This window comes from Artibeus jamaicensis, unplaced genomic scaffold, assembly GCF_021234435.1.
Source record: "Artibeus jamaicensis isolate MK-2021 breed Jamaican fruit bat unplaced genomic scaffold, CSHL_Jam_final contig_452, whole genome shotgun sequence".
NCBI lineage: Eukaryota > Metazoa > Chordata > Mammalia > Chiroptera > Phyllostomidae > Artibeus > Artibeus jamaicensis.
The window spans coordinates 447,399-470,517 of NW_026521837.1; the positions used below are offsets into that span (position 1 = coordinate 447,399).

The 23,119-nt window shown below is 40.6% G+C and overlaps 1 protein-coding gene across 1 annotated transcript in view; it reads right to left on the bottom strand.

The window, feature by feature from the left end:
- HPSE (heparanase) overlaps window positions 1-23,119 on the bottom strand; it is a 53,166-nt gene that overhangs the window by 26,768 nt on the left and 3,279 nt on the right. Inside the window, exons 2-3 of the mRNA XM_037152573.2 lie at window positions 10,667-10,812; window positions 8,622-8,747 (exon numbers count right to left, since the gene is read on the bottom strand). Coding sequence (XP_037008468.2) covers window positions 8,622-8,747; window positions 10,667-10,812 — 272 coding nt within the window. The remainder of the gene's footprint in view (window positions 1-8,621; window positions 8,748-10,666; window positions 10,813-23,119) is intronic.

Genomic DNA, 23,119 nt, shown 5'->3' on the forward strand with positions numbered 1-23,119 from the left:
CTCTCACAGACTGAACGGCTGGGAAGGGGCATTAGGGGTGGGGAGTGGTGATTATGGCACAAAAAACTTGAAATTGTTGTATTTTAGAATATTTATTCAGACTACAGACTTCCAACCAAGATGCAAGCATAGGTAGACACACTGTGCCTCCTCACACAACCAAAAGAAGGACAACAAAAATTTGGAAACAAAATTACAACCAGAACTGACAGAAAATTGAATTGTATGGAAGTCTGACAACCAAGGAGTTAAAATAGACACATTCATCCAGACTGGTACCAGGGGCAGAATCGAGCAGCAGGGTGCAGAGGGGTCGAGGCAAAAAAAGTGGTGGCACCCGGAGTGCAAAGCAGCAGCTGACAAACCCCAGGTGCAGTGTGGCAATGGGCAGACCCAGCAGGCAGCGACTGCAAAGAGGGGCACTGCGCACAAGGCAGCTGGCTGACTGGGTGGTCTGATATTCGCATGCAGATAAACCAGGTGAAACTGGGAAATGAGACAAAACGCACAACCCAGTGCACAGAAATAAAGCCTCAAAACACTGATTGAAAATACCTGTGGGGGTTGAGGTGCTGGGAGAGACACCCAGCCTCACAGGAGAGTTTGTTGGAGAGACCCATGGGGTCCTAGAATGTACACAAGCCCACCCACATGGGAATCAGCACCAGAAAGGCCCAGTTTGCTTGGAAAAAGCAGCAGAAGGGAGTGAAATCTGACAGAGAGCAGAGCAAGCGCCATTGTTCTTTCTCAGACCCCGCCCCCACAAACAACGTCACAACCCAGCCACTTGGGTTGCCCTGTCTTGGTGAACACCTAAGGCCCCTCATACATATCAGGTGGGACAAAACAAAACAAAAAAATGGCCCAAACGGAAGAACAGATCAAAGCTCCAGAAAAAATACAACTAAGTGACGAAGAGATAGCCAACCTATCAGATGCACCGTTCAAAGCACTGGCAATCAGGATGCTCACAGAATTGGTTGAATTTGGTCGCAAATTAGATGAAAAAATGAAGGCTACACTAAGTGAAATGAAGGAAAATGAATAGGGAACCAATAGTGATGGGAAGAAAACTGGGACTCAAATCAAGGGAGTGGACCAGAAGAAAGAAAGAAAGAACCAAACAAAAAAGAATGAAGAAACAAGAATTCAAGAAAATGATGAGAGTCATGGATTGGAAGAATTAACATCCTCAAAATGTCCATACTACCCAAAGCAATTTACAGGTTCCATGCAATACCTACTAAAGTACTAGACACTAGTACTTTAATATGCAGTGGCATAGTAATATGCTAATGTCATATTTCACAGACATAGAACACTTCAAAAATTTATATGGAACCATAAATGACCCAGAATAGCTCCTGCAATTTTGAGAAAGAAGAACAAAGTAGGAGGGATCACAATACCTGATACCAAACTGTATTACAAGGCCACTGTAATCAAAACAGCCTGGTACTGGCATAAAAACAGGCACACGGACCAGTGGAACAGAACAGAGTGCCCAGAAATAAACCCAAGTCTCTATGGTCAATTAATATTTGACCAAGGGGGCAGCAACATAAAATGGAGTAAAAATAGCCTCTTCAACAAATGGTGTTGGGAGAACTGGACAACTACATGCAAAAAATGAAACTTGAGCACCAACTTACACCATACACCAAAATAAATTCAAGGTGGATAGAAGACTTAAATATAAGCCATGACACCATTAAAGTCCTAGAGGAAAACATTGGCAAGAAAATCTCAGGTGTTTCATGCAGCAACATTTTTACTAATATGTCCCCTAGAGCAAGGGACATAAAGAATAAACAAATGGGATCTCATCAAAATTAAAAGCTTCTGCATGGCTAAAGGAAACAATATTAAATAAAAAGAGAACAAACCATATGGGAAAACTTATTTGCCAATGATACCTCAGACAAGGGTTTAATTTCCAAAATATACAAAAAAACTTACACGACTCCACTTAAGAAGACAAGCAAGCCAATTAAAAAGTGGGCAAAGGACTTGAACAGACACTTCTCCAAGGAGGACACACAGAGGATCCAGAGACACATGAAAAGATGCTCGATATCACTAGCTATCAGAGAGATGCAAATTAAAACCACAATGAGATACCACTTCTCATACCAATGAGAATGGCCATCATAAACAAAGCAACAAACGACAAATGTTGGAGAGGTTGTGGAGAAAAGGGTACCCTAGTGCACTATTGGTGGGATTGCAGACTGGTACAACCACTTTGGAAAACAGTATGGAATTTTCTCAGAAAACTAAAAATGGATATACCTTTTGACCCAGCAATTCCACTGCTAGTATTATACCCTAAGAACCCTGAAACACCAATCCAAAAGAACCTATGCACCCCAATGTTCATAGCAGCACAATTTACAATAGCCAAGTGCTAGAAGCAACCTAGGTGCCCATCAGTAAATGAATGGATCCAAAAACTATGGTACATTTACACAATGGAATACTACATAGCAGAAAGAAAGAAGGAACTCCTACCCTTTGCAACAGAAATGGATGGAACTGGAGAGCATTATGCTAAGCAAAATAAGCCAGGTGGTGAAAGACAAATACCATATGATCTCACCTTTAACAGGAACCTAAACAAGAAACCAAACAAGCAAACAAAATATAACCAAAGACACTGAAATACAGAACAGGCTGACAGTGTCCAGAGGGGAGAGGGGTGGAATTTTAGGGGAATTTCAGGGGAAAACGGGAAGTGTTTATAGGAACAATTATAAAAGACACATGGACAAAAACTAGGGGGAGTGGAAATAGGAGAGGGGGGAGGGTCAGGTAGGTGGGCTGGGCTGGGAGTAAAAGACAGAAAACTGTAGATGAACGATAATTAAAATAAAAAAGAAAAAAGAATACTTATTCAACTCATACTTATGCTTCCACTATTTCTTCATTTTTCCAAATGACTTGGAATGTATGTACCTTGAAATTCTATTATCTGCCCCCTGTAACATAGCAGTATCTCCTACCATGAAGGCTGAGTTTAAATTACTGAGTGTAAATCTACTCTTAGAAAAAAAAAAGCCTACTCACTCTTCAAAATAAGAATAAGAAAACTTATAGCTAATTATCCAACACTTGATCATTATCCAATCTCTTCCCTTTTCCTGTATGAGCATGGAAAGAAACCTGGGACAAAGGGATCTAGATGCCTTTAAAAATTGGCACTGACTCCCTGGCATCATACTGTACCGTGCACATTTGCATGGGTGGGTCCAGCATCCAGCATGGGAGTGGGTGGTGGGGTGGAGGAATGTGGTAATGAGGAAGAGAGGTGGAAGAAAAAGAGCCAAGAATCAGCTCATTAAATGTGATTAGTTTAATAAGAGAGCCCTCCTTTCTGAAATCACATCCAGAATTATACCTGTAACATTTTCTTTCCTGTCCTAACAGGTTTACAGTGTGAGTTTATATTCTCATGACAAATGTTTTTGTCATCTTCTGCTTAAGTGAAACACACCAGCAATGGGTCCTAGAATTAGAAAACTTACCTGTATCTCCTAGGAAACCTTTTTTAAGGATATATGCCACTAACTAAGCAAAGTGTCCAAGCCACAATAGACTTTTGCTGTCTCTCCCATTGTATGATGCCATTCCAGTTTGCTCAGGTATTACCAACCTCAGCTATGGATAAGGAACAGTGGGTGGAAACTCCTATTGGCTTCTGAGATACTCATCACGATAATGAGTTGTAGCCAAAATAAACACAGTAGGTTCTTATTTATATGTTTGCAAGTCATTCAGATTAAAATAGAACATTTCAAAAGAGAAATCAAATGTTTATAAATACAAATAAACTGTCTGTATTTATTATATATTTTCTCATTGCCAAGAGTATGGCTAAAATTATACTGTTACTATGTAGTTAGCAAAGGAACTTTTCCCTGGTGTAGGAACTATGAAGGTCCAAGTCCCACAGGCAGGAAAAATGTTGAAAACCTACTATACTGAATCTCAAAAGATCATGTGAGGTAGAAAGCCTTTACTTTTTAATTGGGAAAATTGAAGATAAACTGATAAAATGTTTAACATAATAAAAAAGTGGGAACCTATAGATTACTTAATGATGTGGGTGTTCTCCTAGCAGGCCTACACCATAAAGATTTGTTGCAAATGAGATCTTACAGCTGCAGGTCTCTTATACTTCCATTGTCCCTTTAATGGGATCAGAGATTGCCCTGCCTTATGCCAAATTCTGTTCAACCATAGATCATGTTATTAAAGTGTCAGAGAAGTCCCCCCATTTTAAAATGCAAAAAATAATTTAGAAAACTGCATTATCTATTAGTATGTAACATATTTTCTGATTTCTTATGTGTGTATTTTATTCTGTATCTCATATACAAAAAAATTAAAAATCCACAGAATACACTGAAATCTGAATAATGTACATTAAAATCTTACAAAGATAATTTATTTTCAATAATCTACTTTTAGAAAGATTGGCTTCCAGCCAAGATGGAGGCATAGGTACTTATGCTTTGCTTCCTTGCACAATCAAACAAAGGATAACAACCAATTTTTAAAAAACAACAGAACTGCCAGAAAAATAAACTGTATGAAGTCTGACAACTAAGGAGTTAAAGAAGAAACATTCACCCAGACCAGTAGGAGGGGTGGAGACAGGCAGCTGGGATGCAGAGGATGTGAGGCAAGGCAGTGGCTGGCAGACTGGGCAGTTCCGCATTCAGTGTGGATAAACTGGGAGGAACAATTGGGGAGCAAGACAGACTGCAAAACCCATGTTTCCAGCATGGGGAATAAAGTCTCAAAAACTCTGGCTGTAAAAACATGTGGGTGTAGTGGTGGCAGGAGAAACTCCCAGTTTCACAGGAGAGTTTGTAGGAAGGAACCACGGGTCTTAGAATGTACACAAACCCACCCACCTGGGAACCAGCACCAGAAGGGCCCAATTCACTTGTGAGTAGTAGGAGAAGTGACTAAAAGCTGTGGAGAGCCAAGCAAATGGCATTGTTCCCTGTCTGACCCCTCCCCCACATACAGTGCCACAATGCAGGGAAGTGGGTTGCCCCATCCTGACAAATACCTAAGGCTCTTCCCCTTACAATATAACAGATGCTCTGAGACGAAGAAATAAGGCTCAAATGAAAGAACAGATTAAAACTCCAGAAAAAGAACTAAGTGATGAGGATATAGCCAACCTATATCAGTTATAGAGTTCAAAACACTGGTAATCAGAGTTCCAGCCAAGATGGAGATTTAGGTAGAAACCCTTCACTTCCTCGCACAACTAAATGGAGGATAACAACAAATATAAAAATAATAAACAACCAGAAGTGCCAGAAAATCAAATTGCATGGAACTCTGACAACCAAGGAATTAAAGAAACAGTCAACCAGACTGGTAGGAGGTAGACAGAGCAGACGGGCAGACCGAGAAAACCTGGGGCAAGGCAGCAGACCATGCGGGCAGGGCTGGCTGAATGGGAAACTGAGACTCAAAGCTGACTGTGGGCTATGGCAGGGGTTGCCATGGTGGAAGAAACTCCCAGTCCCACATGACAGTTCTTTGGAAAGTGGGGCTACAGCCCAGCAAGCAAGCTGCGTTTTTCCCTCTCTGACCCCTCCCCCACAGAAAGCACCAAAATGCAGCAAAGAGGGTTGCCCTGCCCTGGAGAATACCTAAGGCCCTGCCCCCTTACAACTTCACAGGAGCCCTGCGACAAAGAAATATGGCCCAAATGAAAGAACAGAGCAAAACTCCAAAGAAAGAGCTAAGTGATGAGGAGATAGCCAACCTATCTGATGTGGAATTAAAATTCCATTGGTAATCAAGATGCTCACAGAACTTATTGAGCTTGGTTGAAAAATTAAACAGACTTCTGGCCAAGATGGAGGCATAGGTAGACATACTGTGCCTCCTCCCACAACCAAAATAAGGACAATGACAAATTCAAAACAAAAAATCCCCAGTACTGACAGAAAATTGAACTGTATGGAAGTCCGACAACCAAGGAGTTAAAGTAGACACATTCATCCAGATGGATAGCAGGGATGGAGTCAGGCAGCTAGGGTGGAGAGAGATCCCTGCAGGGTGGCTGGCAGACCACCAGTGTGCAAGGTGGCAGCGGGTGGACCCAATGAGGTAGCAGATTGTAGAGGGGTGCGGCACTTCCAGTCCTACGTTTACATGTACATAAACCAGGTGAAATTGGGGGCTGAAACAGACCATGCAACCCAGGGTCCGGGCACAGGGAAACAAAGCCTCAAAGCACCAATTAAAACACCTGTGGGGGTTGAGGTGCCAGGAGAAACTCCCAGACTCACAGGAGAGTTTGTTGGAGAGATGTATATAAACCCAGGACTTACACAAACCCACCCACACAAGAATCAGTACCAGAAGGGTCCAATTTGTTTGTGGGAAGTAGGGGGAGTGACTGAAATATGGCAGAGAGCAGAGCAAGCGCCATTGTTCCCTTTCTGACCCCTATCCCACAGTCAGCATCACAAACCAGTGACTTGGGTTGCCACACTCCAGTGAACACCTAAGACTCTGCCCCTCACTACATAATAGGCGGGACAATACAAAAAAAAAATTGGCCCAAACAGAAGAACAAATCAAAGCTCCAGAGCAAATACAACTAAGCAACAAAGAGATAGCCAACCTGTCAGATGTACAGTTCAAAACACTGGTCATCGGGATGCTCACAGAATTGGTTGAATTGGGTTGCATATTAGATGAAAAAATAAAGGCTAAATTAAGTGAAATAAAGGAAAATGTACAAGGAACCAATAGTGATGGGAAGGAAACTGGGACTCAGATCAAGGGAGTGGACCAGAAGGAATAAAGAAACATCCAATCAGAAAAGAATGAAGAAACAAGAATTTTAAAAAATGAGCAGAGGCTTAGGAACTTCCAGGACATCTTTAAACATTCCAACATCTGAATTATAGGGGTAGCAGAAGGGGAAGAGGAAGAGCAACAAGTAGAAAAGTTATTTGAACAAATAATAAAGGAGAACTTCCCCATTCTGTCTAAGAAAATAAACTTCCAGGAAGTCCAGGAATCTCAGAGAGTCCCAAAGAAATTGGACCCAAGGAGAAGCACACCAAGGCACATCATAGTTACCTTAGCCAATATTAAAGATAAGGAGAGAATCTTAAAAGCAGCAAGACAAAATGAGAGAGTTACCTACAACGGAGTGCCCATAAGACTGTCAGCTTGTTTCTCAAAAGAGACCTTATAGGCAAGAAGGGGCTGGAAAGAAGTATTCCAAGTTATGAAAGGCAAGAACCTACATCCAAGATTGCTCTATCCAGCAAAGCTTTCATTTAGAATGGAAGGGCATATAAAGTACTTCTCAGATAAGGTCAAGTTAGAGGAATTCAGCATCACCAAGCCCTCATATGAAATGTTAAAGAGACTTGTCTAAGACAAAGAAGAAGATGAAAACTATGAACAGTAAAATGACAACAAACTCGCAACTATCAACAACTTACCCTAAAAAAAAAGGCAAAAACAAAACAAACTAAACAAACAACCAGAACAGGAACAGAATCACAGAAATGGAGATCACATGAAGAGTTATGAGCAGAGATGGGGTGAAAGGAGAATGGAGGATGAGGTACAGGGAATAAAAAACATAATTGGTAGGTACAAAAGAGACAAGGGGAGGTTAAAAAAAGTATAGGAAATGGAGAAGCCAAAGAATTTATATGTACAACTCATGGACATGAACTAAGGGGGTGGGGGAGGGATGCTGGAGGGAATGGGAGTACTGGAAAGAGGGGTATAAAAGGGAAGAAAATAATGAGACAACTGTAATAGCATAACCAATAAAATATACTTTGAAAAAGAAATATTGACTATTCCAAATTAACTTCAAGATCATTTATTTTTCAAAAGTCAAAAGAAGACAGTTGTAGACTATCTGAGCAAGTTATTTCCTTAACCAAGGTCTGGGGCAACATCATCCCTTAGGTGGGTATAAAACATCAACTTTGAGAAAATGATATATTTTATAGTTAAAAAAGGCTTGCTTGTTTCAGTTGCTTCAAAGCCCTGTATGACAGCATCATCCCATTTTGAAGACTGGTTCAGTGAATGAAAATAAATTCCTGGTTAGTGAGCTTCTCCTGAGTTTGCAAAGCCACAGAGGAAAGAAAAAGAGAAAGCTGCTTGGTGGCCAAGCCTATCTGGGGAGGCCCAGGATTCCCCAGCCTGATGATACACCAACTCTTCACAGGGATTGCTTCTTGAAGGGGAGAGAGAATGGACAACAAGGCGTGAATGTTTTCACATTCTGCTCTTTATACTTTTGTGTTTTACATGAGGAATGCATCCGTGTCTTCCTTGATTTCCCAGTTCTTCAGAGAAGCTAAGGTTATTATTAGATTGTGAGTAAATGATTTGTATATTTTACTGTGTGGTAGTAGGTAAAGGCAGGTGAAGAAACCCTCCCTCGCCCCTGCCAGAAGTTTTGGGTTCAAGATTTCCCATTAAGTCTTAATAACATTTTAGTATTATGCAGCTTCATACTGCGGTAGGGCTCATTAGATTCAAGTTCACGTTCAAGCTCCAAATAGTTTAGGGGCTGGGACACTTGCAGAGTGCCATTCATTTCTTACTTGAGTAGGTGGTGTTCCTGAACCTTTTGTAATATTGTTCTTTAAGTAGTAATTGCTTCTGGAATGGCCATTCCAACTGTAACCTCATCTCTACATCAGAAGGGATGAATCCAGATTTGCAAATATCTGCAAATGAAAGACAATTTAGGATAACTGTTTCAAAGTGATAAAGTTGAAACCCCTACATTTCTTTAGGTAGATAAAGTCAAGTTTGCTGGCTAACCAGTTACCATGAACAAAGGGCATGTTTCCTAAGAAACATTGGTCAAACACTGGACACAACCTCAAGTCATTTTCCAATTCAGAAAGCTCCTCGGAAACTTGAAATTACCAGAGAATCTCTCTGAAGAAAGCATACTTCAGTATTCCTAAGGTTCACCTTCAAAAATACATAGAAATTTGCTTTACATGGACTATATCTGATCTGTGGCAATATCTTCTTGCCATAATGGTAGGACAGCAAATGTTGACTTCTTTCCTTCCAAATTTGGTATCTTCAAAGCTTCTAAGACCACAACACGTGCACTTGGAAAACCCACCAGTGTCCTTTCAGGCAGACTGTGCTTCTTTATCACAAGACAACAGGGCTGCCAGGCACTTGCTGCCAGGGTTGGCTGACCCACCAATGACTTCCTTTCTGGGAAGTTGCACACTCTGGCTTTCTGGCAGCCAGTGCCTTTTCCATCCTTACCCTCACAAAGGATGTTTCAGAGGCATTTGGATAATTCCCGTGCCCCCCACTCCCCTGACCCCAAACAGAATGAAGAATATTGATGAGCAAAGGAAAGTTTCTGGTCTAAACTTATGAGACCTTCTGAACACATTATAACTGGTGGGAAAGGGCCAAGTCTAAACATAAACTATTCCAAAGCATTGTTCCAAGAGAACTCTCCTGCTTTAAAAATTTTTTTCTAATTACTATTCTGTCGATTTTGACCCAACTATGGGGCAACTATTCTAAATACTTGCTAACTGAAGAAAATAAACAGCAGAAAAATATGTACTATGTGAAAAATGAAATATTATTCATTAATATATACATTATACATATATTTTTCAATAAAGTACATATTTTTATAATTATTAAGATAATGATTCAGCTTCCATTTGATGCCTGTATAGCACTTAATGAAAAACACGTTGCAAATTCTCGTGGCTTCCCAGGGCAGGTTTCTCAGGTGAACCCAACAGACTTTCCATACCAGAATTACCATATATATTATAAATTTTGCCATATATAATGTGCACCCTTTTGCCCAGATTTTTTAGGGAAAAATAAGGATGCACATTTTACATGGAAAATACTAATTCTGTATCTATGTAAATGTTTTTAATTCTTTTATTTATGCTTATGCATTAAAACTGTAACTCTAGAAAGCAATAATGATATCCATATGTTCAAATCTAAATGCTAAAATTCCTTTACAATACAAAAACCAAGTTATCTAAATATAAATAAACAAAAATTGAATTAAAAATTAAAACAAAAGATTTTTCCTGCAAGTTTGTACTAAAAATGTGGGGGCGCATTCTACACAGCAAAATACAGTACCTGAGAAATTCGCTAAACTTGGAACCAAGGTTGGAGCTCAGTTATCCAAATATCCAAAGTCATTCCAGATAGCATAGTCAACAAAGTTTGAGAACCACTGTCCTATAAGTTAAGTCTTAAAGTCTATTTTAAATGCAGAGTATATCTCACGTCCTTTTCCCATAACTTTCATCCACATTCTATTTCTGGAATAAAATGGTTTCAAATCCATTGCTGTGCCTTCGGCCGGAAATGCTCCCTCTAAATAGTTCTGCCTTTCGGCTGCTATCATTGTTCTATTTACACACAACTAACTCTCATTTGTGCCCAAGCACACCTTTTTTTGTAAGGTGTCACATTTCATGAAAACATCAGAAGGAGGAAACCTGCCCACTGCTTCCTTCTTTTATGTGGGTGCCTCCACTGATCAGTCAGGAGCCCTGACTCTCTTATTGAATGTCCAGGACTTACTCAAGTTAATGAAAATATATGGTTAATCTTTAAAAAGGTTTACCCTGGTTAAGCTGAGATTGCCAGTAACTTCTCTCTTCAAAGCTTGGCTCCTTCTTGGGATCAAAAATGAGAAAGTCTGTCTTGGAGCCACCAAATCTCAGGTACGCAGGAGACAAACCTCTGGCCAAAGTACGAAGCTTTGGAGAACTGTTAAGAAGACAAGCAAGAAATTAAAATGATTTTTCCCAGGGCAATCCAATCAAACATGTTTATTCCCTTCTCTCTTGGTGGACCTGTTTCTCGGTATCTAGTTGGACAGGGCTTGGAGGGAGAGGTCATACTGCTGCAGGGGGTGAATCATCTCTCTCTGAGCCTTTCTAATTGCAAGGCTGCCCTTCCAGGCACCTGCAGGCAGCTTGGAGCTCTGACTCTGGCCAAAGCTTATATTTTTAACTTGACAAGTAGGATAGCATTCAGTACTTTCAAAAAAACATAATCATTTATGATTGTTGGAGGAAAAGAGAAAGAGAGTGTAAAGCACAGAACAGGTGACTTTGTGTTTTTTTCAAAAACAGACTGTCTTCAAAATTTATTTTCCCAGAGAAGTTTATGAATAATAGGATTTTTCCTTCTTTCCCTAACCATCCCCTTCCCAAGGAAAACCATCCTTTTAAATTTAAGTCAAATAACTTAGAATTACATAAAAGAATTCCAATTCCTACCATTGATACCTCCAATTTGAGCAATTCTAAATGCATATCTCATCAAGCTAAAAATGTTCCTAACAGATGCTTATTAAATGCTCAGAATGGTATTAAGTGCTATAGAATGGAATTGGAATGATTTATAATACTTTCCCTCAGAAAAATGATGTCATAAATCTTTAAGTGACCAAAACTAAGAAAACAGAAAACCCAGGTGACAAAGACCCCTGACCTACATTTTTAAAGTCTCACACCTGTGTTCCTGGCCACACTGCTTTCTGGAATACCCTTTAAATACATAAGATCAATGCTGCGTAGTTATCAGATTGGCCTGTTTTTAGTTTACATCTGGATTTATTTCAAATCAAAAAATAATTCTAGGAAAAATATCTAATTGTGAGGTTAGATATGTGAGAGCAATGGGGAGCTAAAACTTCAAACATCCTAGGAATTAAAGACCTAACCTAAAATTTGAAATTTTAAGATGTACTCCTGCTTAATTACATATAGTTAATATTTTGAAAGATTTCTTTATTAAGAGATGGAAATTGACCAAAGGATAAACCACCTGCATTAAAAGCTTCAGTGATTCTACTTCATTGGGTTTTTTTTATTTGTAATTTGAGAGCTTTTTACTGTATTATGTAGGCACTTCTTTCTTCATGAGCTTCTTCCTCCATAAAGTACATTTTAAATCATATTTTATAATTCTGTTTATTTATTTAAAGGCAAATATACTAATATTGTATATTAAAACATTTTCTTTGACTTAAAAATTCATTTTCTCTGGATCTTAATAGAACTTAAAATATTTTCATGGATGCCTACACATATGGGTCCTGGCATGAGGAAGTACAGTACAAAGTGAGATTGCAGAAATGTGTCATTCACTTGGAACTTGCCCTGACAAACACCTGACAGCACCAGGACTCTAGGAAGGATTGTATCTACCATAGGATCCTCAAAATCCCTAGAAAATAAATGGAAGTGCTCACGTGGACTAAGTGAGGATTCTGAAGACAGCCAATTCCACTTTGCTACAATCCCAAACAAAAATAAACTGTAGAGAGGGGAAATAGAGCACTACTGTGTAATGGGCCCAGAGTTTCAGTTTGGGAAGACAAAAATTCTAAGACGGGTGGTGGCGGTGATTGTAAAACTATGTGGACATACTTAATGCCAGTGAACTGCACACTTTATTTATTTTTTTAAATTATTTTTCAAGTACAGTTTTCTGCCTTTTACTCCCTTCCCAAACCCCCCACCCTGTGCTCCCCACCTCCCTCCCATTTCCACCCCCCTTAGCTGTTGTCCATGTGTCCTTTATTCTAGTTCCTCTAAATCCCTCCCCTTTTTCCCCTGAAATTCCCTCCCCTCTCCCCTCTGGTTGCTGTCCCCCTGTTCTCTATTTCAGTGTCTTTGTTTTTATTTTGCTTATTTGTTTTGTTGTTTAGCTTCCTGTTAAAGGTGAGATCATATGGTATTTGTCTTTCACTGCCTGGATTATTTCACTCAGCATAATGCTTTCCAGTTCCATCCATGCTGTTGCAAAGGGTAGGAGCTCCTTCTGTCTTTTTTCTGCATAGAGGTCCATTGTGTATATGTACCACAATTTTTTGATCCATTCATTTACTGACGGGCACCTAGGTTGCTTCCAGCTCTTAGCTATCATAAATTGTGCTGCTATGAACATCGGGGTGCATAGGTTCTTTTGGATTGGTGTTTTAGGGTTCTTAGGATATAATCCCAGCAGTGGAATTGCTGGATCAAAGGCAGGTCCATTTTTAGTGTTCTTAGAAAATTCCATACTGTTTTCCATAATGGTTGTATCAGACTGCAATCCCACCAACAGTGAACTAGGGACTCCTTTTCCCCACAACCTCTCCAACATTTGTTGTTTGTTGCTTTGTTTATGATAGCCATCCTGACTGGTGTAAAGTGGTATCTCATTGTGGTTTTAATTTGCATCTCTCTGATAGCTAGCAATATTGAGCATCTTTTCATGTATCTCTGGATCCTCTGTATGTTCTCCTTGGAGAAGTGTCTGTTCAAGTCCTTTTTCCATTTTTTAATTGGGTTAGTTGTCTTCTTAGAGTGAAGTTGTGTGAGTTCTTTGTATATTTTGGAGATTAAACCTTTGTCTGAGGTATCATTGGCAAATATGTTTTCTCATACAGTTGGTTCTCTTTTTATTTTAATAGTGTTTTCTTTAGCCACAGAGAAGCTTTTAATTTTGATGAGATCCCATTTGTTTATTCTTTCCTTTATATTCCTTGCTCTAGGGGACACATCAGTAAAAACTTGCTGTGTGAAATATCTGAGATTTTTCTGCCAATGTAAACTGCACATTTTAAAATACTAAGTTTTATGTTTGGTATACTTTACCACAATAAGACAAACAACTGTAGACACAATGTAATTTCAACAATGAAAAAATATATATAAGAATGAGATAACAATGACTATTATTTTGTGATGAGATGGATGATAGACTTTTTTTTCTATTGCTTTTTTGTATTTTACCAGTTTTCATAATAAGTACATATTTTAATTTATACAGGGTGGTTTTGTGTGTGTGTTTCTGTTTTTTTAAGAATAGGTAAAGAAACTAAGATACTTAAAGGAAATATAGCCATCCATTAATTTATTCAATAAGTATTCATTGCAGGCCCACTTTGTGCCAGGCGTTATGCTAGTTTGGGAGGTACAATGGCAAACAAGACAGAAATAGCTGCTGTTCTCATGTAATCAATAGCCTAGATATAGACAAACAAGTAAACAGGCAATAAGAACATACAAGGGATCCTAACCCAGACTTTGGGCTGGGGGTAAGGGTTAGAGGTTTTCCAGGGGAACTGGCTTTACTTTTAGACATTCAAAAGAAATATATCTTATCCAGATCAGAGATACTGAAGTGGGACTGAAGAAGTGTTTCAGATGTTGGGGAAAGTCTGCAATAACCAGGGGCAGAAGAACATACAACACCACTGAAGAGCTGACAAATGGAGCATAGACACTGGAGCCAGGGAGTTGCTGGGAGAGGTTAATAGGCAAGGAGCAAGCCCATATCACTGCAGGCCTGTAGGCCACCATGTCTAAAAGTTTCAACTTTATGTGAGAGCAATGGGTAGCCATGGAAGGATTTAAAGCAGTACAGTGTCTTCATTAGATTTTTCTTTTAGAAAAGAATCTGAGGCTACGGTGGAAATAGCTGGACAGAAGGACCAAGAATATGGTTAATGTAGACAGAATGTAATGGGCTGAGGTAAGGTAACAGCAGAGGGAATGGAGAGAAGAGGGTAATTCAATATACATATGGAGGAAGAAATACTAGATTTGGTGCTTATTCAATATTGGAGAAGAGTCAAGCATTACCCCTGGGACACATCTTGGAAGAAGGTAATATCATTTGTTGAGATGAAGAGTAGGTGATAGATTGAAGTTGGGGATAAAAGTCAGGGGAACTAGGTTTTGCAGAATTTGAGATGCCAATAGAACACTTACCTTTTCAGCAGACTGAAACACATTTCCATCAGGCCCTTGCACGTGTGTGTCTGGAGTTCAGAAGACATAGAGGTGAGGTATAGAAAGGAGAGTCCTCAGTCTAAGAGTCAGTGACCAGTAACCCCAGCCCACAGGTGTGGAGACAGGGCCCTAAAACTGATGCAAGGAACTTCCTCAGAGTCACTCCAGGCTGACCCTATTCCGCAGCCTTCCCCCAAGCACTGATTCTAGTCCTTGATATTTTGATTGTGTTTAATGATAGAGGAAGCTCATTTAAATCTGTGTAGCTGGTATTTGTAAGCTGGGGAGAGGTTGGGGCTTTCTGGGAAGTGGAGGGAAAACTAGCACCAGGTAGAAGGCACTGTCACAAGACATATATCTGCACAGCCAGGGTCAGATGCATGAGTACCAGAGCCTAGGTCCAAGTAGTAGTGACTCTACCACCTTGGGTCACTCTGTCATGTTACTCTGCCGTTATTACTTTCACAGCATTCACTGCTCTCTAAAATTAGTTTCCTTCTTTGTTTCCTTGTTTTACTATCTATCTAAGACCCATCCTTAATGTCAGCTGTGTGAATGCAGGGACCTTACATGTGTGGCTCATCAGAATTTCCACTGTGCCTAGAAAAGCATCTAGGGAAGCACCTGGCACACAGCTTATATGTAGTAAGTATTTGTTAAGTGAATGAACGATGGGTCCAGCTTGCTGAAAGGGCAAGTGGGGCCAGACAATGGCTGTTTTCTGGACAAAATTAAAACCCAGTACTATGGTTCCTGCCAAGTAAGAGAAATCACATGTTTGGACGCATTGGTATTCAGGATCTTTTTGTCTGTTTCCTTTGCAATGGAACATTTTCTTGTTTTGAGAATACAATATTGATGTCCTGTGACAAAAAAACAGATTGAAACAGCCACAAAACATGTCACAAAAACAAAACTGATCAAAGATATTTTCATCATATACAGGAAAAAGAAAGGAGAAAAAAACCACCACAGCACGGTGACATGGAAATAACAAAAGGATACATAAACATGGCTGCAGATATTCCATTTCTGGAGCAGTTTGTTAGAGGAAAGAAGTGTCGGAAGATATTTTTATATTACCTTATGTGTGAAAATAAGTTGCTTATGTCTGACACAAAAGCCAAGGTGTGCTGGAGCCAGCTTGTACTGGCTAGTACCAGCTTGTGAAAGCCAATTGTTAAGTTTGAGAATCAGTTGTCAAGCTGTTGACAGTTTGTGATCAGCCATGGTGGGACTATTTATAACATAGGAATTTTTTTAAAAGCCTGCAGCAGTTTCTCCTCCTGGAGAGGCAGTTGTGAAATATTTCCTAGCATAACACTGCATGAATAGTAACTCAAGCCACAGAAGTGGGTAAGAATACTCAGGATACTATGTGAAATTGATACAGGGTGCAGCCAAGGGGGGGGGGGCAAAAAAAGATTTGGAATGGTGTCCAGAATTTGAAGTGTATAGGAATATTGGAGAGACATATAAGATGTCCTCACCCCTTCCCCCCACAGGTGTGAGTTGGGGGAAGGGACAAATAGAGCCAGGGCTATTGAGAGCTGTTTTGCATAGCCACAGTTTTGCAGCTAACCTCTGGAATGATTATTTAACATATCTATAACCTTTGACTGGTTTCACAGATATGTTAAATAGCCGTGGCCAAGTTTTGAGCCAGGGAGAAGGGAGTAGCTTCTACCCAGGATGTAACTAGGGGCTGCTCCCCTGAGTGACAGCGCCTGTGTGAGAGCTTGGAAGAGACGTGGCAGCCATTGAAGGGAGAGCCACACAGTTTGGGGCAGAGTGAGGACCCCTGCAGTCATGTAGGGGAGAGCCATGCAGTTTCAGCAGAGTGCAGACCCCCTCTTTCCTAGGTGAAAGGGAAAACCACGCAGCTTTGCCAGAATGGAGATCCCTGCAGCCAGGTGAAGAAGAAAGACACATGCTTTTGGTGGAGTGCGGACCCCTGCAGCTTTGGTAGAAGAGGCCCACAAGGCTTTGGGATGCTTCCTTTGGCTGCATGGCCTGGAAAGCAGAAGAGACTTGACTGGAACTGGGTACAAAGAACTCTTGCCAATGGACCATGAGAGGGTACCACAGTACTTTGGATTAACTAGAGATCCTGCCTGACAAAGCTGATGATACCAGAGGCCTGAAAAACAGACGTGTGCTCTTTTCCTGATTTACATTGCCTGGAGTTGGGACAGTGGGGGAAGCAGGAGCTGTGCGGGTGTAGGAGTATGCCCTAAAGGACTATGATATTTTAGTGGAGGCATTAGGCCTGAATAGCGTTAAATAAACATTTTTGTTTCCTTTTCACAAATCTCTGGCACTGAGAGATGTCTTTCCAATTGGTGGTGGACAGAAGAGCCCAGTAGATATTAGTATTCTGTCCTTGGGAGGGGCCTCTGTTCTGTAGCAGTTTTTGGCATCCCTAGGTGGGCCAAATATTGCCCCCCACCCTGGACCTCTTGTTTGGTAACAAAATGAAAAGGGCAGAGGAACATCAACATTTAGGACAAGCTAGAGAAAAAGATGGAGAAGAACAGTTAGAGAAGTGGGGAAACCCTCAGAAATGGATGTGATACAGACCCAAAGGAGTGAAAAAGTGTTTCAATGATCAACCTTGCTAAATCCTCACAACAGTTTGCTAGGGCTGCAGTAACAATGTACCACAAACTAGGCGTTTTAAACAAGGGGTACTTATTGTCTTATAGTTCTGGAGGTTAGAAATCTGAAGTTAAGGTGTTGGCAAGGCCATGCTCCCTCTGAAGTTAACTGGGGAAGGGCCTGTTGCCAGCCCTCTCTCATCGTTCCTGGTAGCCCCTTATAGTAGCATAAATCTAATCTTCACATGGCATTCTTTCTGTGTGCATGTCTCCAAATTTCCCCTTTTAATAAGGACATCAGTCATATTGGATTACAGCCTGCTCCACTGCAGTATGACCAGTTCTCAACTAATTGAGTTTACAGTGACACTATTTCCAAATATGGTCACATACTGAGGTATGAAGGGTTAGGACTTCAACATATAAATTTGGGAGGACCCCCAAAAATGTAACCCATGACAGAGACCAAAAAGATAAGGATTGAAAGTTGTTCATTGGATTTTGCAATAAAAGAAGGTTATTGATGTTGGAGAAATTGATATTGTAATGTACTGATGGGCACATCATGAGAGTGGGACAGTAGGGAACGGGCAGTAAGGAAGGCTGCAAAGGGGAGGAGAGTGAGGGCAGTTACTGCTGAGGCACATGTGCAGAGAGGAGTCTGAGATGAGAAAGGCTTGACGATGTTCTATGCTGAAAGGGAGGATCCAATAAAAGCAAAGAGGTTAAAGATGCAGGAAAAAGAAGAGATGACTGATAGAGCCAAGTCCTTGGGGAGGCAGGTGGGGGCAGGATTCAGAGCAGAGCTATAAGAACTGGTCTAAGAACAGACAAGGGAAGAAAGCTGGACATAGCCATGGTATGTTGGTAGGTTTTATGGCAGGAAGAAAAGGAAGCTCCTATATACTGACTTCATTTTCTTTGAGAAAAATAAATGATCATTTCTAAGGCTAAGAGTTATGAGATGGAGCTATGCTCAGAATTTTGAAGGAAGTGGAAAATGAGAGAATCAGGGAAGTGAAGAGTTAAGAAGTAGCACTAAGGGATGAGTAAGTGTTGGGGCCACAGCTTTACAGTACAACATCAATCCTTGTGGCTGGAAGAGTCCCCTCCACCCCCAAGAACTCCAGAGCTCAGCTATACAGGGTGGCCAATGAGACTGGTAATTACATAAAGGTGGCTTATTAATATGCATTATAATTCACGATTAGTTAATATTTTTCCATTTCTAGACTTTATGGCCATCCTATAGATTCCAAAGAAAGAAAATATAGTTAGATTAAGCTAGGTTTGGGGTTTTAGCAGGAACAATGGGGCTAGGGTTTGTGGATGTTATCATCCTAGCTATTCATGTGATAAATCAAGAAGCCAAAGTCAGATATAGAATAAGCAGAGACAGGAGGAGGCTGCTCAGTGAAGGTACTTAAAAAAATAGCTATGGTGAAATCTACAGAGTGAAAGAGCTAAGAGAGTGAGGAGCAGAGTCCAAGCATGAGAAGTTTTAAGATTTTAGATATTGAAAGGGATGAAAAGTGAAAGCAATAGCCATGACATTAGACAGTTGAAGCAGAGTAAAGCAGTGTGTGCTAGTAAGCTGGCTCCTTGAGAAAAAGTGACTTATTTTTCAGTGTTTGCCCATCTCCATAATGTAAATATTCCCATTAGGGCTGATTTCAAGCTGTCAGGGTTGATGTCACTAGTACAGTTGAAAAGAGATGCACACTTTCATAAGCTGATAAAAGCTGGTTCCAGTACAACACTGAATGAAGATTATTTTAGCCCTGGCCACGTAGCTCAGTTGGTTAGAGCATTGACCTGATACACCAAGGCTGTGGGTTAGATCTCCAGTCAGGGCACATACAAGACCCAATCAGTGAATGCATAAATGAGTGGAACAAAGAAAATTGATGTTTTTTTTCACTCTCTCTTAAAGAAAATATGGGTGTGAAGAAATAGAGGGCATCTGAAGGCACCTGAAGTCATCCAGGATGATGGTGGGATGTGGGAGAAGAAACTGAGGGATGTGGGAGAGGGGACTGAAATCAGTGGCCTGTCTTCCATTAATAAAAAGTGAGTTGAGAGGGGAGCAGAGTGTGGTGACAAGGAGGAGAGGATGTGAGCCAGACATGCAGACAGTGAACCTCAAGTGGAGTCATGACAGTCATCTTTAGCATGCACCAAGTTAGTGTAGACTGAACGTTTGGGGCACTTGACATAAATTATTTCATTTAATCCCAAAACAACCCAGTGAGGTGATGTCCTTATTATCTGCATTTTATAGACAGGGAACCTGAAGAAAAGGAGACTAAGTAATTTTCCCAAGATACCAAGACAATAAGGACCTAAACCACAGCACTCTGGAATTCAAATTGATGGGTACTGCCCTGCCCAGTGTGGCTCAGTTGGTTGCAGCATTGTCTTGTAAACTGCAAAGTCATGGATTCAATTCCTGGTCAAGGCACATGCCTAGGTCACAGTTTTGGTCCCAGGTTGGGGCACATATGAAAAGCAACAGATCAGTGTTTCTTTCACTTTGATGTTTTTCTCTCTCTCCCTTCCTCTTTCTCTGGAATTTAAAAACAAACAAACAAAACTAGTGGCAGCTGACTAGAAGCTGCACTGGGTGATGGGAGAAGGACTGTGGTATGAGAGATTGCCACAAGGCTACTATACCAAAAGGCTACTTCAGAGAAGGAATCATATCTACTTCTCTACTGGGTCTTCAAAGAAGAGTCCAGCTCTGCTAGGGCAGGAAGGTAGCAGGACTATTTGTGAGGAGGATGGAACAACAGGGTTGGCACCCAAAGGGCTCCAGGGAACTCAGTGGAAGGTGTGAGGGAAGAGAGGAATGAGCACTCAATCAGGGGCAGAAAATGTAAGTCTGACATTTTCTGACATTCTCAGAAGTCAGAAAATGTGAGTCTATGCATGGCTATGGACTTTGATTGTTTTCGGTTCTCTGTCTTTGTTTTTTTTTTCTGTCAGCAACAGGTACATAGAGGGCCTATAGCCCTTTCCAACATCAGTTAAACCTTGTGACTTCCAGCCAAGATGGACACATGGGTAGATACGCTTCGTTTCCTCATACAACCAAAAGAAGGACAACAGCCAATTTAAAACCAAAAAGCAACCAAAACTTCCAGAAAATCAAACTCTGTAGAAGTCTGACAACCAAGGAGTTAAAGAAGAAACATTCATCTGGACTGGTAGGAGGGGTGGGGTTGGGCAGCCAGGGTAGAAAGAATGGGTGGCAAAGCAGTGGCTGGTGTACTGAGCAGGTAAGGCAGTGTGGTGGTGCCTGGAAGACCAGGTGGTCCCACATTTACACACAATGCCCATAAACTGGGAGGAACAACTGGAGAACGAGACAGACTACACAACCCAAGTTCCAGCACAGGGAAATAAAGCCTCAAAACCCATGACTTTAAAAACCTGTGGGCATTGTGGTGGTGGGAGAAACTCCCAGTCTTATAGGAGAGTCTATTGGAGGGACCCATGGGGTACTACAAGGTACACAAAACCACCCACCTGGAATCAGCACCAGGAGGGTTCAATTTGCTTATGGGTATCAGAGAAAATGACTGAAATTGGGGTAAAGGCTGAGCAAGCAGCATTGTTCCTGTCTGATCCCTTCCCCACATACAGTTTCACAACACAGTGACGTGGGTTGCCCTGACCTGGTGAATACCTAAGGCTCTGCCCCTTACTATGTAACATGTGTGCTGAGACAAAGACATATGGCCCCAAAGAAAGAACGGATAAAAACTCCAGAAAAAGAACTAAGTGATGAGGAGAAAGCCAACATATCTTGTACAGAGTTCAAAACAATGGTAATCAGGATGCTCACAGAAATTATTGAGTATGGCTGCAAAATAAAGGAAGAAATAAAGTCTATACAAAGTGAAAGAAAGAAAAATATACAGGGAACTAACAGTGAAGTGAAGAAAACCAGGACTCAAATAAATGATTTGGAACAGAAGGCAGAAATAAACATTCAACTGGAACAGAATGAAGAAACAAGAAATCATAAAAATGATTTCTCTTAGGAACTTCTGGAACAACTTTAAATATTTCAACATCCGAATCATAGGAGTGCCAGAAGGAGAAGAGGAAGAGCACTGAAAACTTATTTGAAAAAATAATGAAGGAAAACTTCCCCAAGTTGGCAAGGAAATAGACATGCACATCCAGGAAGTTCAAAGAATCCCAAAGAAGTTAGACCCAAGGAGGAACACACCAAGGCACATCATAATTAAATTACCCATGATTAAAATGAAGGAAAGAATCCTAGAAGCAGCAAAAGGAAAGGAGAGAGTTACCTACAAAGGAGTCCCATAAGACTATCAGATGATTTCTTACAGGCAACCTTCTTAAAGGAAAGGTTTCTTAAAGGAAACCTTACAGGAAAGAAGAGGCTGGGAAGTATTACTCAAAATCATGAAAGGCAAGGACCTACAGCCAAGATTATTCTATTCAGCAAAGCTGTCATTTAGAATGGAAGGGCAGATAAAGTGCTTCTCAGATAAGGTCAAGTTCACGGAGTTCATCATCACCAAGCCCTTATTATATGAAATGTTAAAGGGACTTATCTAAGAAAAAGAAGGTAAAAACTATGAACAATAAAATGACGACAAACAACTATCGACAACTGAACCTATGAAAAAGCAAAGGCAAAAACAAAACAAACTAAGCAAACAACCAAAACAGGAAGAGAATCACAGATATGGAGATCACAGATATGGAAGGTTATGAGCAGGGAGTAGGAAGGGGGAAAATGGGGGGAAAGTTACAGGGAATAAGAAACATAATTGCCAGGCACAAAATAGACAGGGAGGTTAAGAATAATATAGGGAATGATCTCATTATTAACAGGAACCTAATCAACAAAACAAACAAGCAAGCAAAGTATAGCCAAAGACATTGAAATTGAGAACAGGCTGATAGTGATCAGAGGGGAGAGGGGAGGGGATAAAGAAGGGAAAGGGGGAAGGGTTTACAGGAAGAATTATAAAGGACATATGGACAACAACAAGGCGGGAGGGCTGGGGTGGTGGGGAGGGGTGCAGGGAAAATGCAGAAAACTGTACTTGAACAACAATAAAATAAACTGTTCATACATTAAAAAAAAAAAAAAAAGGAATAGTACAGGGAATGGAGAAGCCAAAGAACTTGTATGTATGATCCATGGACATGAACTAAAGGAGAGAACTTTTGGAGGGATGGGGTGTGCAGGGTGGAGAAGGATAAATGAGAGGAAAAAAGTGGGACAACTGTAATAGCATAATCAATAAAATATACTTAAAAATGCTTGCACTTGAGATTGATAATAAGTGCTTTTCCAAATATTGACAGCAACTTTGTGAGTGGAAATACAGGAATCTGATTATCAAAAGTTATTATTAATAAATATTTATCAAATTGGCAAAAAGTGATGAACTTTGCCGAAGGCAAATAAGCAAATCCTTATGAAAAGTAAGCACAACTGTTATTGCTATCACTGTTTAGCACCACAGTACTCCTCTGTAGTTTCAGCATCTCTGTCACTGACTCAGAGCTCAGTTTTTACCTTGTACTAGTGAATCATGCTTGATTGAAACAGGGACTGCACCATCTAATGTGGTAACCACTAGCCACCAGTGGTTGAGTGCCTGAGTGTAGCTAGACTGAATTTGAGATGGTCTGCGAGTA